The sequence below is a fragment of the Hydra viridissima genome, unplaced genomic scaffold (genome assembly GCF_058129835.1).
Source record: "Hydra viridissima isolate aposymbiotic clone 2 unplaced genomic scaffold, HvirCarnegie_v1 scaffold_10, whole genome shotgun sequence".
Classification (NCBI taxonomy): Eukaryota; Metazoa; Cnidaria; class Hydrozoa; order Anthoathecata; family Hydridae; genus Hydra; species Hydra viridissima.
Genome location: NW_028324309.1, coordinates 17,446,544 through 17,463,772, shown reverse-complemented (window position 1 = coordinate 17,463,772; position 17,229 = coordinate 17,446,544). Strand labels below are relative to the sequence as shown.

The 17,229-nt window shown below is 30.0% G+C and overlaps 1 protein-coding gene across 6 annotated transcripts in view; it reads right to left on the bottom strand.

Moving 5' to 3' along the window:
* Positions 1–16,354, bottom strand: part of LOC145187284 (DNA repair protein RAD50.L-like) — a 35,556-nt gene extending 19,202 nt beyond the window's left edge. For 3 of the 6 annotated variants that reach the window (XR_016456191.1, XR_016456193.1, XR_016456192.1), the window contains exons 1-11: positions 16,124–16,350; positions 14,338–14,421; positions 14,077–14,175; positions 13,384–13,440; positions 13,162–13,203; positions 4,428–4,501; positions 4,250–4,309; positions 4,023–4,068; positions 3,746–3,814; positions 3,581–3,670; positions 3,449–3,509 (exon numbers count right to left, since the gene is read on the bottom strand). Coding sequence is in view for 2 of the 6 variants with exons in the window: in XM_090099666.1 (XP_089955792.1) it covers positions 3,449–3,509; positions 3,581–3,670; positions 3,746–3,814; positions 4,023–4,068; positions 4,250–4,309; positions 4,428–4,501; positions 13,162–13,203; positions 13,384–13,440; positions 14,077–14,175; positions 14,338–14,421; positions 16,124–16,246 (805 nt within the window). In the remaining 4 variants the exon portion in view is untranslated. Of the gene's footprint in view, positions 1–3,341; positions 3,361–3,448; positions 3,510–3,580; positions 3,671–3,745; positions 3,815–4,022; positions 4,069–4,249; positions 4,310–4,427; positions 4,502–13,161; positions 13,204–13,383; positions 13,441–14,076; positions 14,176–14,337; positions 14,422–16,123 lie in introns of those variants that run through there. The other 3 variants (XM_090099666.1, XM_090099663.1, XM_090099664.1) reach the window with 3 other exon arrangements.
* Positions 16,355–17,229: the final 875 nt, after the last annotated feature.

Genomic DNA, 17,229 nt, shown 5'->3' with positions numbered 1-17,229 from the left:
TGGCTTATGCATAGCGTGAAAATCTTGGGATTTCCTAAGGTATAAACTACTGCCAAAATGCATAAAAATGCTAAAAAATGATTGAAAAGCTTTTCTAAGGATACCTACATAGAAAATAAAAAATATTTATTTCTGTTAAAACAGAAAAATTGTGAGAAAAACAAATATGACATTACTTGTATGTTAATAATTGTCATTATTGACAAGTATCATTAACAATTGTTAACAACTATCACTAATTCAAATAATTATAAGTATGCTAATAATTGTAACTATGTTAAGTGGATTGTTATCTAATATAAACTTAGGTTAAATTTTGTAAAAGGCAGAGTTTGATTTGGTGAAGTTAGATTTAGTGAATTAACACAATACCAAATCAAGCAAAGATTCATGATGAAAATTGAAAGTTTGTGTGCTTGCTCTGTCTGAAAAAATGTTTAAGACAGCTTAATGTTTTCCAAGTAGATCAAATATGCCAACTGTACAAGACCAAGATCAATATCAGCAATTCTTGGGTAACCTGAGGTTTCTGCAAATCATGCAGAACTACTTTGCTTAATACTAACAACCAAGCTTAATAATAACCACGCAGGAAACAAGAGGGGAAGGAAGTTGCACTCCCCCCTTTCTTTGATTCCAAGTTAATACAAGTGAGACTTGAAACAAGAGGCAAGATGTATTACTGCCTAATCTGCTAAATTGGTTGTTCAAAGCTGCAAGAAAGACATCCTCTTGAAGAGCAAACCACCCATAGAGAAAGAACCAAGGGTGCATTTCAGCAGATGCCTCAGCCTTTTAGGAAATGGTTTGCCACACCAATGCTCTCAAATAAAGTAAAGGGAAAACCTTCAATCTTTAGCAGTAAATGATGCCAAAGCAGCTGAACAGATTGCACCTTGAGTTATTTCCAATAAAGAACTACCTCCAAAAGGAACTACTCAACTTACTAAAGCATCTGGCGGGCCCCCACTTACAATAACCCCTGGTAAATATTTATACTAAAATAATTTTTACATACATATATTGAAAGAAATTCTTGACTGTTAAGAAATGAGACTATATAGATTTCAGGAAGTATACTTTTGACAAGTTTCTAATTTCTTTATAAATGAATAATTTAAAAGATTAACACAAACATCTAAACAAAGTTTATTATAAACTTAGAATGAGCATGTTTTGGTTTCAGCTCAAAGTAGTGCCCAGCCACCATCAAGTGCTCAAAAATTAATCACTCCAGCTCTTGTAAATGTACAAATAAATACGGACCTGTCAAACAACAGATAAAAAGAACTATAAATCAAACATCAAGCAGCAAGATGGTAGAGCCAAATTTTTACATGAATTTTCTAAGAGCAGATCAACACTTAAGTGATTTCTTCAACTGCAGTGAACTAAAAATAACCAACGGAAAAGGAGATTCTGGTACAGGTGGGGTTGTTGCTCACTGCAATGATTTGTCAAGTCTTGTGAATTATGTTAATCATCTCACAAAATTTCTGGTGGTTATTATTAAGCTTGGTTGTTAGTATTAAGCTTGGAATTTGTTGGTGGCAAAGGTTTTGTCTCAAGTTTTGTCTAAGCATTGTTGATACTGTGTTAGGAGATGAAACCAGCTAACTGCCACAAAAACAGCCTCTCATTCAAAGGACTGGCAAAGACACTGGAGTCAAGAGGCAAATTCTTGTAGCGGTATCAGAAGATTTGCCAGAAACTCACTCCAATGTTTAACAAATCTGGTCACTGATTAATGCAGATGGACTTAAACTAATTTTGGCTTGTAATATGAAATTTGCAAACATAATTTGTGGTCTTCAAACTCATTCAAGTATGCACCCTTACACATGGTGTGATGTCAAATCCAAGAGTCTTGGATAATCAGGAATCTTGCAAACACTGGGCACAATCAAATCTAGCCTCAAGTCTTTTCAGCAATCTGTTGGGGATGTTGCTAATGCAAAGCTGTTTGACAAAATCATTTAAAAGCCAATCATCAGTGGGCCTGACAATGTTCTGATTTTAGAAATCATCCCACTGATGGAATTGCATCTCCTCTTAGGAGATGTCAATCATCTTTTCAAGATCCTTAAAACTGCTTGGATAAAAGCTGTGAAATGGCCAACTGCCCTCCACATTCAACTTAGCTCATATCATGATGGCCAGTTCGACAAAAACAAATGCAGAAAGCTTCTTAAAAATGTGGATGTGCTGCAGCAATTTGCTGATACAAATTTGGTTCACAACATCTTTCACATAACTGAAGCATTCAATTTAGTGGTCAAAGCTTGCTTTGAATTCATCCTTTAGCCGGAGTTTGCTGAAAGATTTGAAAATGTCATAATTTGAGCTATTAGAGATAAGGAGCACAAAATCATACCTTGCGGTTTATAATGAACATTTTAACCAACTAAATCCTTAAATGCTGTTAATATAAAAATTATGAACTTTGATATTACATTTAAAAATAGTATTAGAGAGTATTTGTACTAAAAGAGTATATTGAGCTATTTATTAACAAATTTTTTATGGAGAAAATAAAAAAACATGTCTTGAATTGTTATTAGTTGCTATTTAATGGATATAATAAAAAGTCTTTAAATAAAAATTCAATAAAAAATTCAATAAAAAATTCAATAAAAAATTCAAAAAAAAAGTCAATAAAAATTTGTTAACAGAGTCATTTTTTTTTGTTTTACCAACTGGTAGTCTTTTGACCAGGTTTTGCACTTTTTTAAGGATTTATTTGCACTTTGGCAGTTATTTATATCTTAGGAAACACTGAGATTTTCATGCTATGCATAAGCCAAGTCAAACCAGGTCTATAAAATGAAAAAGGCACATGTAGCAATTAAACAATTATAATAGTAATTGTCAGTATTACATAGTAGAACACTCATGTAACCATTATTTTGAAAATAGTGACCAAATATCACAGTAATTGGTAACATTTTGAGGTATAAGTAGCAAAAAACTAACAAAATTTAAACTAAAACTGCCATAAATCCGTAACCAGTTAACCAATCCAAATGAAATTTTATCCAAAGTTTGGTGTGGGTATAGGCAACATTTGCACTAATCTTTATCAAAAATCCATGATAACTGTGTACAATTGATGGAAAAAGAAAGATTTGCTTGTAATAAGAAGGCTTCTGTTTGCAATGTTTTGATTTGTTTAAATGTTTGAATTGTTTTTTATGACAAAATCCTTTATAAATCCATTAAAAATAGTTACTTTAAGGCAGTTCATTAAAGATATTAAAACCTTTAAAATCAACTGAAAGCTATCTTATCTTAAGAATAAGATAGCTTTCAGTTGATTTTAGAAATTCTTTTAAACTATTTACTCTAGCTTGAAGCAATGAGATGCCAGAAATCACTGATGCCACATCTTAAAAAACATAAATACTTTTCCTGGTTAGAAGTATCTTAATATGCAAATTATTCATTATACCTAAATCTTTTTCACGGTTAAGATAATCTTCTGACTCAGATTTCAGTTTTTCCAGTTGAGTCTAAAGAGCAAAGTTAGTTATAGAAAAAAAAAAGTCAAAATCAAAAGTAAAAAACAAATATAAAACAACACCTCAATAGGTTGCATATCAATTACAATCTTTTTTAGTTCATCTTTTGTAATTTGTAATTGACCTTGCGCTTTTTGAAGATCCGACTGAATCTAAAAAGATCTGAATGTTGAGAGTAATTGAATTTTCAATTTTAAAAAGGCAAAATATAAGAGAAAAAATCCTACCTCTTTTGCTTTATCTTTCTTTTGTGTGAGATGTACAAGGTCTCGATTGTAGCTCTCTACCAATTGACTCTAATGGAAAAAAAGATAAACTTTGAAATACAAAAAGACAACAAAAAAAAAGCTCGTTCAAAATAGAAAGAATAACTACACAATAATAAAACACAGCTGGATTTATTAGAAATGATGTTAAGTAATAAAGGAGCTTTTCATGATACATGGTGCAAAGAGTTAACAGATTACAAAGTCATCTTTAGGACAATTATTTAAAAGAAATTACCTGATCCTTACAAAGATTGTGTATACATTCCAAAGCTTGAATATACCTTTAAATAGTAATTTTTATGCAGGAATGTGATTCTACTCAGTAAAACTAATTTTAACTTGAAAAAATTAAATAAAACCCCTTTAAATGAAATTTTTATAAACAAAATGAAATTAAGTAACAATAAAATTCCCATAAACAAACATTCCTTACAGTTGTATCAAAAAAACAAGTACACATACTTCGTTGTAGCAAATATTGAATCAAATTTTTGTTTTAGGACTTTTCCTGTACTTAATGGCCTAAATATAAAAAGTAAATACTATTTTTCATTTTTTTTTTTTAACAAAGTTTTATAAAAAGGCAAATTACTTTCTTTCAAAAAATAACTTTAAGTTCATAACCAAGTAGAAAACGAACCAATTGGCATCTTCTTGATGGCAGAAAATAACATTTTCAAGTACGGTAACAGGTACACCCAGATGAGATATAATCTAAATTTTAATTTCATTCTTTAATGCCATGATATGAATACCTTCCACTATAATAATCGCTCTGTAGCCTTCATTAAGCTGGGCAAAATTTTTTCACTTACTTAGGGTTTTTATTTTGGGGTTCCAGTTTAAGTTATGGCATTTTTAGATTAAAATTTCAAAACACTGTGCAACTTTGATTTTTTCTTTACTAAATTTGGTAAAGAATAAATTGACTAATCTACAGTGGGTGCAAAAAGTATCTGGCACAAAGGAAAAACTTTATTTAATTAAAGCCTATTCAACAAAATAACATAAACAAACACTGTTCTAATGTAATTTTACATGTGAAATATAAATATCATATCAAAACAACAATATCATTAAATGTTGACTTGATAATTGCAATTTTGTAAAAGTTAAGGTTCAAAAAGTATCCAACACATCGTCAAAAATTTACTCAATACTTCGTCATGTGACCTTTAGCAGCCAAAACTGCTTCTAAACAATTGGAATACTTGTTCACAAGATTAGCACATATGCTAATAGGAATTTTAGCCCACTCTTCCTTGCATATTTCTTTCAATTGGATAAGATTTCTTGGAACTCTCTCCTGTACCCTCAATTTCAATTCCCGCCACAGATTTTCAATTGAGGTCAGGTGATTGGCTTGGCCATTCCAATAAGTCAATTTCCCTCTCCTGAAACCATGCACGAGTCGCCCTAGCTGTGTACTTAGGCTCATTGTTTTGTTGGAATATCCAACCTCGAGGAAGGTTCAGTTTTTCGGCTGACTTCACAAGACATCTCTCAAGAATGCCCTGGTATGTTTCGGAGTTCATCCTTCCTTCTATGATTTCCAATTCCCCAGGGCCTGCAGAAGAGAAACAACCCCAAAACATTATGCTGCCACCTCCAAACTTCATTGTTGGAACAGTATTCTTCGGGTGAAACCCAGAGTTCTTCTGTCTCCAAACACGACTGACACAGTTCCGACCAAACAACTCTATTTTAGTCTCATCTGACCATAATATTTTATCCCAAAAGCTTGAAGGTTTACTCAAGTGCTCTTCAGCAAAGGTCTGACGTTTCTTTACGTGAATTTCCTTCAAGAGAGGGGTTTTTCTTGGTGACTGAGAGTGGAATCCTCTCTTTCAAAAAACTGTCCTAATTGTATTCTTGCAAACATTTGTCCCAGATGATTGCAAGTCCTTTTACAGTTTAGAGCAAGTCAGTCGAGGATTATTCTGTAATTTTCGAACTAAATTCCTAGCTGTACGGTCAGACATTTTTGTAGGATGCCCTGAACGAGGCAGACTAGTCGAAAGATGGAAGGATTTCCACCTCCGAACAGTATCACCAACTGTCGAAATTGGGATATTTAACACAGATGAAATTTTTCTATATCCCAAACCATCTCTGTGCAGCTGATTATTTGATTTTCTAGTTGATTCAGACAACTCTGCAGTTTTAGGCATTGTTGAAGAGCGTAAAATTTAGGCCACCTTCCAATGAAGATGTCAGGTAATGAATGACTGCAGTTAGAAAGATTCTATGACATTCTTTTGCATTCTAGAATGTTCCAACATTTTCTGATTCTAGAATATTCCCTTGAACATAACGAATGACAAATTATTGGCGAATCAAATTCTTTTTTTACGATGTGTTGGATACTTTTTGAACCTTAACTTTTACAAAATTACAATTATCAAATCAATATTTAATGATATTGTTGTTTTGATATGATATTTGTATTTCCCATGTAAAATTACATTAGAACAGTGTTTGTTTATGTTATTTTGTTGAATAGGTTTTAATTAAATAAAGTTTTTCCTTTGTGTTGGATACTTTTTGCACCCACTGTATCTAGCTGTGGTTAAATTTTACCAGCTTTTCCTTTTTTAAAGAACTTTTGTTGCTTTATGAATGTTTTAGCTATAAGAGCAAACATTAGAAGTTTCTTATGTAGTTTTTCTAGCTTGAAGCTCTTAACAGTAATCATTTTTAAAATAAGGTTCTCTGGTAATTAGGGAACTGAAAAAACAATCTTTAAAAAACCCAATGATATTTTATATCATGGTTTTAAGTGCTAGTAAGACCATGGATTGCTAAGCCACTTAGATTTTAAGTGGTAGTAAGATCATGCATTGCTATGCCACTTAGAGTTGAAGGAAACTATTTTTTAAATTTTAAATTTTACAAAAGAAAATTTTACAAATTTTATTCTAAAAGAGAAGTGTTCCCTCATAGGAGGAAGAGCAAAGTTCTTAGCTAATACCAAACTTCTATTTGGTAGAAGTGTTTTAAAGTACTACTGTTAAAGGCTTTTTATATATAATTGTATATATAATCAACAATACATAAAATGACTGATGATTTTTTTTTGATAGTTCTCAATATGCATACTAGCTTTATTTTTTTTTAAAAAAAAATCATTTCGTGGCCTTAGTTGATTAGCTTTAAAATGGTACAAATTTCTTAAAAACATGTTTGTTAATTAAATTAAAAACACATTAAAACCAATATAAATGTACTTTTTATGCATGAATACTTTTTATGTTTTTAAATAAGTCCACTTTAGAACGTAAAAAGCAGAACAAGTAATATGTGTAGATGCATAATAAGTAACAAATTAATTGACAAATCAACCCCTTTTCTTATTTTTTAATGATTTATGCCTAAAACAATAAAAAAAAAGCCTTTACTTGTATTTGATTAAATAATAAAGTTTATTTCACATCAAATGGGTGCATGCATTTGTTTTGATCACAAGGATTGCAGTTTTGTTTCCTATTTATTGGCTTTAACTATGTAATTTACTAACTTGGTTTAAACTTTTAAAGATTGCACAAAACTATTGAACACTTCATTGAAATTCTCCACTTGCTAATTATGTAGTTGGTAGGCATGCTAATGGTTCACTAGCTGTATCACTGTTGAAAATTTTGGGGTGTAACATCAATGAAAACACCCAAAAAAAAATCCTTTTAAGGGATAATAGTACATACCAATGGGTTATCATTGGTAGTGTTTTTAAAATCCTCAATTAGTGTCCTTGAGAGAAATTAGCATTTTTAAAGACTAATTCATAAGATAAAGTTAACTATTATTTCTAAATCAGAGGTAGTATAGAAAATTACATAGAAATTATTTCTTTAATATGTATATTCTACATTTGAAAATGAACAATTCATGAAAATGTTGAAAAATTTAATATCACTTTTGAGGAAAAATGACCTCATATTTTGCCATACAAAAAAACATAAAAAAGATTTTCTGTATTTTCTTCTTTTTACATTACAGTGATTTTACAATTACAGTGATTCAAAATTCTATTACACATGCTTGCTGTTGTAATCAACAATACAATTCAACAAACGAATCCAATATTCTGGATGGGTTTTCTGTCTCTTGAAATGTTACCATTTGGGCTTGAAGTTTGAATGAAGAGCTTCAGTTGATTGCTCACTATAGAGTCTAAGGCCTTGATTGTTCTTAGAAATGAATTGCAACACATGGAAAAAGACTGAGGGAACCTTTGTTGAGATAACTGGAAGTTCCAAGTATGCTGTCTGAATATTTTCAATGTGCTCTTAAAAGTTGTCACCAAGTTGTGTTCTAAAACAAGACGCTACAACTTTTTGAAAGCAACGGAATCCCTCAATGAAAGGGAATACACCAAATGTAGCTTTGTGCTGAAGCATATCAACATTTTGCGACAGTTTTTGACAACGGTTTCCATTAAAATGTCCCCCATGAAATAACTGAATGGGAATATGTAAGGCTTCTGGCGATTTCTGGCCTGATTTGAAGGCCAAATGTTGGTGAGATTCTTAAAAAGATGATTCACTAAATCATTTTTAATGAAGCAAGTGAAGCTCCATGGGTGGAATAATTTCTAAAACAAGTGATTCATTTGGCGAGTCAAGCAATAGAGTCTTTTTTGGCAACAAAATTTTCTTTGGCAACAAAAGCTTGGTTGACAGTTGTATTGCTTCCTTATGTTCTCAATGAACCACAAACTCCAAGATTTGAAGTCTGATTTGGAGTCTGCATCACACCAACAACAAGGATGTTTGCTAACATGAGACTGAATTCCACAAATGATCTTTGCAACCTTCATGCCACAAGACAAAATGAAGGGTATAGTGCTTGAGTTTGAGCTTCAAGAAGCTTTTGACATTTTCATAGGTTTCTACCATTTCTTCTGAGATTGCAATGAGTAGTTGTTTTTAAACTCCAGAGTCCTTTAGAAAAGAAATACACAGCTTTGGTGGCTTCAGAATAGGGATATTTGGTTCTTGATTTGTTGCAAGAAATCCCAAACTCATTTTTAAGAAATCTATACCACTAAATTTTAACAAAATGATCATCAGAGACAGTTCTTGCTAACAAAATAAATTACAATAGGGTTCCAACATCCTTCCCCAGGTGTCACATGTGATTATTGGACAACCCAGTATTTAATTGAATTGCCACCAGGCTCTCAGTTGGCAGAGGCTCCTTAAGAAGTTGATTTGGAATACCCTTTCCTGAAAGTAAAAGAAAAAACTGAAAGTAAAAGAAAAAACTAGTTTGTTTTGACTTCAATCAACAAATGTTCAAAAAATTAATACTTATCAAGCTTGAGGAGAAATCTGCAACCTCCACTTGATTGGCTAAGTCTCACTGTACCATTGGGAAGGCTTCTTTTGTTTGCAAGACAAAAACTACTACCATCTCAGCACTCTTTTTGTCTGCTTGTGCCAGTGAAAGAAGATTTTCATGTTGTGTTCCAATTGTGCAGTGATGGGGTAATCCAGGCCTAACATTAGTTAGGTACTTTGAGCATCTCTTCTCTACTGTGGAACTAGGCTTGTGTTAACACAGGCCAATGGTGAGGGTTCTTTGCCTTTTGCTCTTTAAACTTTGCAAACCATCCAGTCACAATCAGGGGAGCTTCTGGTTGGTTGCAAAAAATATTCACCAAACTGTATGAGTTCAATTCCAATGATAGAACTGAAGTCATACAATTTGAGAAATGATTATTGTGAAAGCTACAGCTTGTACATATGTCATATAGGGCACACTTATCATCAAAGTCGAAAGATGACAGAGAATGCTTTTTCAATCTACTGATCAGAAAAGGTGTAAGGCATTGATCACTTCTAGACATGTAAAGAATACACACTGCTTCAACATTCAGTATAAGATTTAGCTGAATTTGGCATTTTTAATGATTTCCCAACACTTTTTTGTGGAAACTTTCACCAAAAATCAGAGAATTTAAAAAATAAACAAAGATTAATTTGTTTTCAAAAAATGTGGTTGCATTAGAGATATGGCAAGTCATATGAAATTATTTCAAAACTAAAATATTTTACCCCAAAAAAAAGATTTTTTTTCCTTAACACTATATTTCTTAATAATGTATTTGTGTTTTCAAACATTTTGAGCATAAAAAATTATTTAACTTAGATAAAAATCTTTGAAAAATTTCTTCCATGGACGGTAATCCTGGATTTTAAAAATGCTATGAATCATTACCCATTGGTATGTACTGTCTCTCAAAAGGATTCTTTTAGGTATTTTTTTTTTGATGTTACACTCCAAAATTTTAGAAGTGGTATAATTAGTATTTGCGGCTCTAAATTTACTCAATTCCTTTCACGATTGAAACTTTATTTTTGTTTTGTTGGTTTACTATTTAGTTTTCTTGGTTAATTTATTTTAAGTGTATTTTCTTTGATGTTGAGCTTTAAGTCATTAGTTTTTAAACTAAAGATTGTAACTACAACAAGATTGTTAATTTTTTTTAAAACATCATAAAGTAACCATATTTGACAAACCATATTTTTTGACGGGGAATTTAAGTTCCTAGTAACTAATGTCATTAACAAATTCACTAATTCATTACTTTTTTTTAGTAATTCAAATTTTATCAAGTAAATATAAAAAGATGTTGCAAAAAGTAAGGTAAGAAAACTATAATTTGTAGTATTTTAAGGTAAGCAGTCATAATTTGTCAAGAAGGAGCCTATCTTACTTGAAAATATTGAGGTTGATAAAGTTGTTTAAAAACTAACAATAATGCCTGGATATAAGATGGTCTGTAATGAAGATGGTCCTGGATATAAGTGGAATTAAGTAATTTTCAGTGATAATAGCAATTTCGAAGTAATAATGGGTTTTCAATAAAAATTAAAGAAAAAATAAAAGGGCCATTACTCACTGAGTTTTAAAGTTGTAAATTAAACAAAAATCTGTTAAAATGGAGAATAAACTCCTTTATTTATCAAAATAATTCCTTTCTAATACATTTCTCCTTATTATTTTTATTTAAATATGAGTTGAATTAACAAGATCTATTACAAGTTTATTGTCAATTTCCTTAATTCATTTACTTATACTAGTATGAAGTTGATTCAGATTTCCTAATCACCACTTCTTCTTGTAGACTTTTCCTTTTAAAATAATCCAGAAATTATCATTTGAGCAACATTTTGGCAAGTTTGGTGGGATATTGAATTTGGATGCATACTTAATACTTTTTTAGTTGAAGAATAATATCACTGTGTTTATGCGATGAGGCTAGATCAAGGAAGAAGAGGTAATGGCCATCAAAACAGTATTCTTTAACGAAAGAAACCAATACTTTTTAATGCACTCCTCTAAGTAGAAGCATTTTGCTGACTGCAAAACAACTGGAGAATAATAGGTTTGGAATAGGAATGGGTTTTTATATCTGTTTGTCTGAAAATACAGCCGCACTTTTAATCTTTTGCTCAAACTCAGCAGTGTGTCAATATTTTATGCTGGAAGCACCTCGCTCTTAAATTAATACTCAGTAAAGTTTATTTAAAACAAAAGCACTTAATATTCTTTTTACTTATTTATTTGGTTATTCAAGGAATGTGAATGTCACTTTAGAAAAATTGTCTAATTGTCTTGTTTAATGCATCATATATACATCATATATCATAAGGAATTTAATTTGCTACAAAACGCAAAAATAAAAAGACCTTGATTGAAACATTTTATTCATCTTTAATCTTTGCATAAATTTTTATTGAACACCTGTTAAACAGAAAAAGTAAAGTTCTTGTTAAAAAAAAATTAACATAACTTCATGTAAAGTACAGAAATCAAATTGTCATTTCAAGATTGCAAAGTGGCAGTGGAAGCATTAGCATTTGGGACTGCTTTAAATTTAATGTGTAATATTTATACCAGTAAATCAACTAACACCACTAAATATAGAACTGCATGATTCAATCAATAAGCATGCTGACTGATTGAAATGGTGACAGTTAACAAAATATGGCCCACACAGATCACGCAGTCTAATCTTGGATGGAAGAAAATTAAATAAATTTAACACCCTAGCTAGCATGACAATCAGAACAAAATCTAAATAAATCTATTTGTTTTAGTATGAATAAAAAAATATTAAGGTTCAAATAAGTTTCATAATTAACTTAAAACCGGCTTTATATACCATTTGAAGAACAGTTCTAACCAAAAAATAGAATAACCTTTTAAATTAGCACAAAAGAGGTATACAACTTGTAAAAAAAGAGTTATCATCAACTTGAAAAAGAGTTATCATGAACTTACCAATATTTCCAACAGAAACAATGAAAAATATGCTTAGCTTGGTCTATAGCAAAGAAAAGGCAAGTGAAAGAAGAAGCAAGTAACTTAAGTAATCAAAGATACAAATAAAAATTAGAAAAAACTTGTTAAATATTTATATCTGAAAAATATTGGAACTGTAACAATTTTGATTTATCACAATTTTATTGATTTATTCTGTTGTGTTTGATAAGATTCAAAAATACAATTGTATCTTTTAGTATGACACACTGATGCAAGAGTTATTTAAGAAAAACTGTGCTTGAAATAAAATAAAAATAGAGTCAAGACCTTTATAAGTATTTACTTATAGTAACTTAAATAAGCTTAAAATTAGATAATAAATTTAACAAAAAAAAAAAGTTGATATACATGTTATTTGAACATTACACATGTAATTTGAATGTTTTATGTATTATTATAAATTTGTACAATTAAAATATCTGAATTAACAACACTCATGTTAGATGCAGGGTTTGCAAACCAATTTGGCCTGCTATTCCTGGTTTGTTTATTCAAAATTTCTGTGCTCAAATTCTTTTGAATTTTGGCGAAATATAATGTCATATAGTGTCTCACATAATGCACATACACAGCAAATTTGTATAATTTCTATGCAATCATCAATTGGAACTGAGTGTGAACTAAAACCTGTCAGTAATTTTCTACTTATTAGCTCAAGTATATCCTAAACTAAATTTGTTAAAAAATTTAGTTTAGGATACACTTGAGCTAAAGTTTTGTTAAAAATTCGACTATAAAAATTTGATTTTTATAGTGGGATGGTAATTTTTTAAAGACGTGCAAAATTCTTTTAGCACAAAAGTAGCTGCTTTTTTTACTGTCATCACAATAATATATAGTTAAGAAATACACTGATACAGATTAAATTTTCTATACTATAATATGATAGGTGAAAACATTTGGGTGACAGGTAATGGTAGCCAGCTTTCATTTTTCTCCTTTTGTAGGGCCCAATCAAAAGTTCAAATCAAATCAAAAATCAAATCAAGAGTCACAAAAACAAAAATAAAAAAAGTTTACATTAGTTTTAGGAGCTAACTTACTTCCTTTGAAAGATCAGTGGAACGACAAGTGATGCTTTTCTTCTAAGTATAAATATTCAACATTTAGAAACCTACTTTCAACAAAAACTTTGCAACAACTTGTAGAAATATTTATCAGGTTTCATATATCATGATCAAAAAATTTGCATGAAACAAAAAACGGTAAATAACAAGTCAAAAAAATCCAATACGCCAATCACACTGTAAATAAAATTTTAAAACCTGGCCATCAGTTACTTTCATGAATACAGCATCTAAAGATTTTGTTTCAAGTTTTTCCTGAAAAAAAAACAAAAAAAAAAACACAAAGTTAACAGAGATTTAACACTGTTCTAAATTAACATTCCTTTTCTTACACAAAATCACAATTTTCTTACACGAAATTAGATACACATTTTAATTAACTTTTGTTGATAAGTTGTAAAAAATACAAGTTTTAATTATAAAAAATGATGTTCTTTTACTGTAAAGTTCCCAAAAGTTGGTTAAAGCAAATGGACTACTAACCATGAGTAATACCTTTAAAAATGTGTGGAAGAAGTAGTGGAGAAAATAGTTACTACAGAGTATGAGAATTTTTCAGTATTTAAGTGTTTTTTCATGCATCAAAATATCATTGTTGCAAAAATATGTGTTAAGATTTTATTATTCCTTAGGAAAATATTGCTTTGTTTAAAGACAAAAAAAAAACAAAATAAATTGCGCAAGCTTAATGCAAAAGTGAAATTAACTATTTTTTGGCTGTAGTCAGCTAGTGAAGCTAATCCAAAGATTAGTCCTATGGAAAACTTTGATACTCTACAACTAGATAAATTAAACATAAATCAAAATTTTGCAGCAAAAACTTAATGCCTTCAAAAAAAATTTGCTGTTATTTTTTGATTTTCTTTAAAATGCCACAAAGAAAGAAAATACCTTTTTTGAAACAGTTGTCCTGGAACAAAGATAGCGATTTCCAATAGAATCTCTAAACTGTAATTTTACTTGACCCTTTACCTCTTCTTCTTTAGTGAGCTATTTATATTGTGTATATAAAAAAACTATTAGTCTAAACAAACCAACCAGGGGTAGAACTATGGACACAAACATTTAAAGTAAGTAGGCATGAAAAAAATTATCTACAAATTAATAACATTTTACAAGACACAAATAAAGAAAAAAAAAACAATTAATTACCTCAGGATCATGAATAAATGCTTGAGCTTGGCAATTCGGAGGAAGTTTGCCTGTTGTTATATATTTTAAGCTCTCAATAATGCTCTGAAAAAAAAACAAAACAAAAAAATTTAAAAAAAACTCTGAAAATAAAAAAAAAAAATTTATCACCAAAAACTTAATATCCAAACAGTTTCTTGTAAAAAAAAATCAATTTAAGAATATTTATTACTGATTATTCAAATCTGTTGTGAAACTTAATCACCTCTATTTTGAAGCCTGATACCTTATTTAGTTAAATAATTAATAAATAATTCTACTAACATCCTCAACTAACTACTACTAATTACTTATCAAAAGATTGTTAAAAACTATTTACAGGGTGCGGCAGCGATTCGCAAACTTTTTAGAACATTTTTCAAAATGAATTAAGGAACTAAAAAATTGTATTCATGGAATATTAATACAAGAAAAGTTGAAGATAAATACTTTTCCCACCTTAACATTCAATAAGGTTTCCTTTTTTTTTGATCACTGATTCAAGCCTAGAGCGGAAGAACTGGCAGGTGCTTATTATACAGTCCTTTGATATTGATTTCCTAGCACGGGTAATTGATGACTTTAGTAACTTGACACTTGAGTGGGCCTTTTTGCAATCCTTACTCTAAACTCTGCTCCACATTCTATAGTCAAGGGGATTCAGGTCAGGGCTGGATGGTGGCCAAAAGTGTTTGGGCCAGAAATTAGTCATATTGTCCTGAAGATATTGTTGAGTTTTTCTGGACCCATGACAAGGTGCATTGTCCTGTTGAAAGATGTAATTGTTTTCTGGGAATGTCTTCTTCAGCCATGGCACCACATAGCGTTTTAGTAAGCAAATACTAAAATCAGAGGTAACGTTTTCTTTCTCTTTGATGTGGATTGGTGGGCATTTCTCTCTGTTAGAAGCAATGATTCTTAGCATCATGATGGACTGAGGGTGCTTGGTGTGATACACAGGTGGTGCTTTGTCACTCTTCTGCACAATGAATCTTTCATTACACCTATCTATCACACAGTCAATACTAAAAAGTTTTTTATCTGAGAAAACATTAACTGTTGATGAAGCATGGGTTTTTAGCTGATTCAGAAGTTTCTTTGATCACTCCAATTGTAAAGTTTTTAGTTTTTCAGTCAAAAGTTGACATGAAGGTTGGGCCACACTGACTTTTCCAAGTGTTTTTAGAATTCTTTTGACTGTCCTCTCATTAACATTGAACAGTTTTGCTGTCTTTCTGATGGATACAGTAGGATTCTTTTCAACATGTTTTTTAAGCTTTTCTGTAAACTTTTTATAAACCTTTTTTTGTTCACTGGATATGGCATTTTAACTCTCTCAACACTGTCACATTTTTTCACTTTGTAAAATGTAGTTTTAGACACTCCAGAAACACGAATCACTTCACGTGCAGGCAAACCCGCATGAATCAAATTTATAGCTTTGGTTCATTTGGCTTCCATTGTAAAACTTTTAACTAAAATGCTTTTTATTCACAATTTTGTTAAAATCTAAGACGATCATTGAACATTAATCAACAAAAACACATTGCAGAAGTATTTTATTTACATCACAAAACCTAGCCAAAAATTAGTTTGTGAATCGCTGCCGAACCCTGTATATATTTATCAATAAATTGTTTTAAAAAACTTATTATAAATTTATCAAAGATTTAATAAACTTTTTATTCATGTACTTATCATGCTTCAATTATTCAGTTTTTTTTTACAGTATGGGTAATAATAACAAAAAAATATAAAAGGTTCTCACAGTTTTTCCTGTTCCATTTTTACCAACAATAAGTGTTAGAGGCGTTTGAAATTCTATCACAGCAGGTTCATGAGGGGAATAGCTACGAATACCCTGAATTTGCATTCTCTCTATTAGTGCCATTTTTTTTTATGAAAAAACTAAAACACCAACTTTATAACTTTTTTTTTTTTTAGTTTTTACATAAACTTAATGTAACTGCAAAGGTAACACGTATATTTTTAAAAAACATTTTTTAAAACCATTTTTAATAATATTTATTTAAAAAATCTTTGATATTTTTATAATCTAAAATCAATTTAAAAGAAAAAAACAACTTGCTGAAAAATGCCAAATATACAACATACATTACAAATCTATCTAATATATGTATCAAATAAAAATTCTTTTAAAGTGTGATGCAAGCAGACTAAAAAAAAAAGGTTTACATCTTTTAAAATCATTTTTTAAACATTTTTTTTGTTCTTGCTGTTGTCCTATTTAGTAGAACATGCATGTTAACTAAATATTAACATTTTAATACTTTGCTATATAATAGATGAAAAAGATGCAATGGAAAACAAATAGATAATGTATTAAGTACACCATGATTATAATCCTTTATAATCAGGGTGTAATAATGTATTAATTACACCCTGATTATAAGTATAAAGTTTTTCTCTCACTTTTACAATTATTTATCTCTTACTTTTACAAATATATACAAACATTTACAAATAATAAAGAAAGAATAAATAAAATTTAACATAATTTAAAATTTATGAGAAAATAATAAAATAATATTTTTCAAAAATAATTATAATTTTGTGCATAATCTTTAGGATTATTGGTTGTTTGGTACATGCATTTTTAGCAACAAGATTGCTGGTTTTATTATTGACTTAATGCAGAATAACTTCACCATTTTGTAGAATGAAACTAAAAAACAAGCAAACTGAAATAAAAGCTAAAATATCAAAGTGTGAACACTTGTTCTTAAGTTGAACGAACTAAAGACAAGAAACCTTACTTTTGACTCCTACTTACTGAGCTGCCAGTGCAGATTTGTATGACTTTGCTTAAAAATTTTTAACTTTTCATGCATCAGCATTTGGTCCAATCTTTCA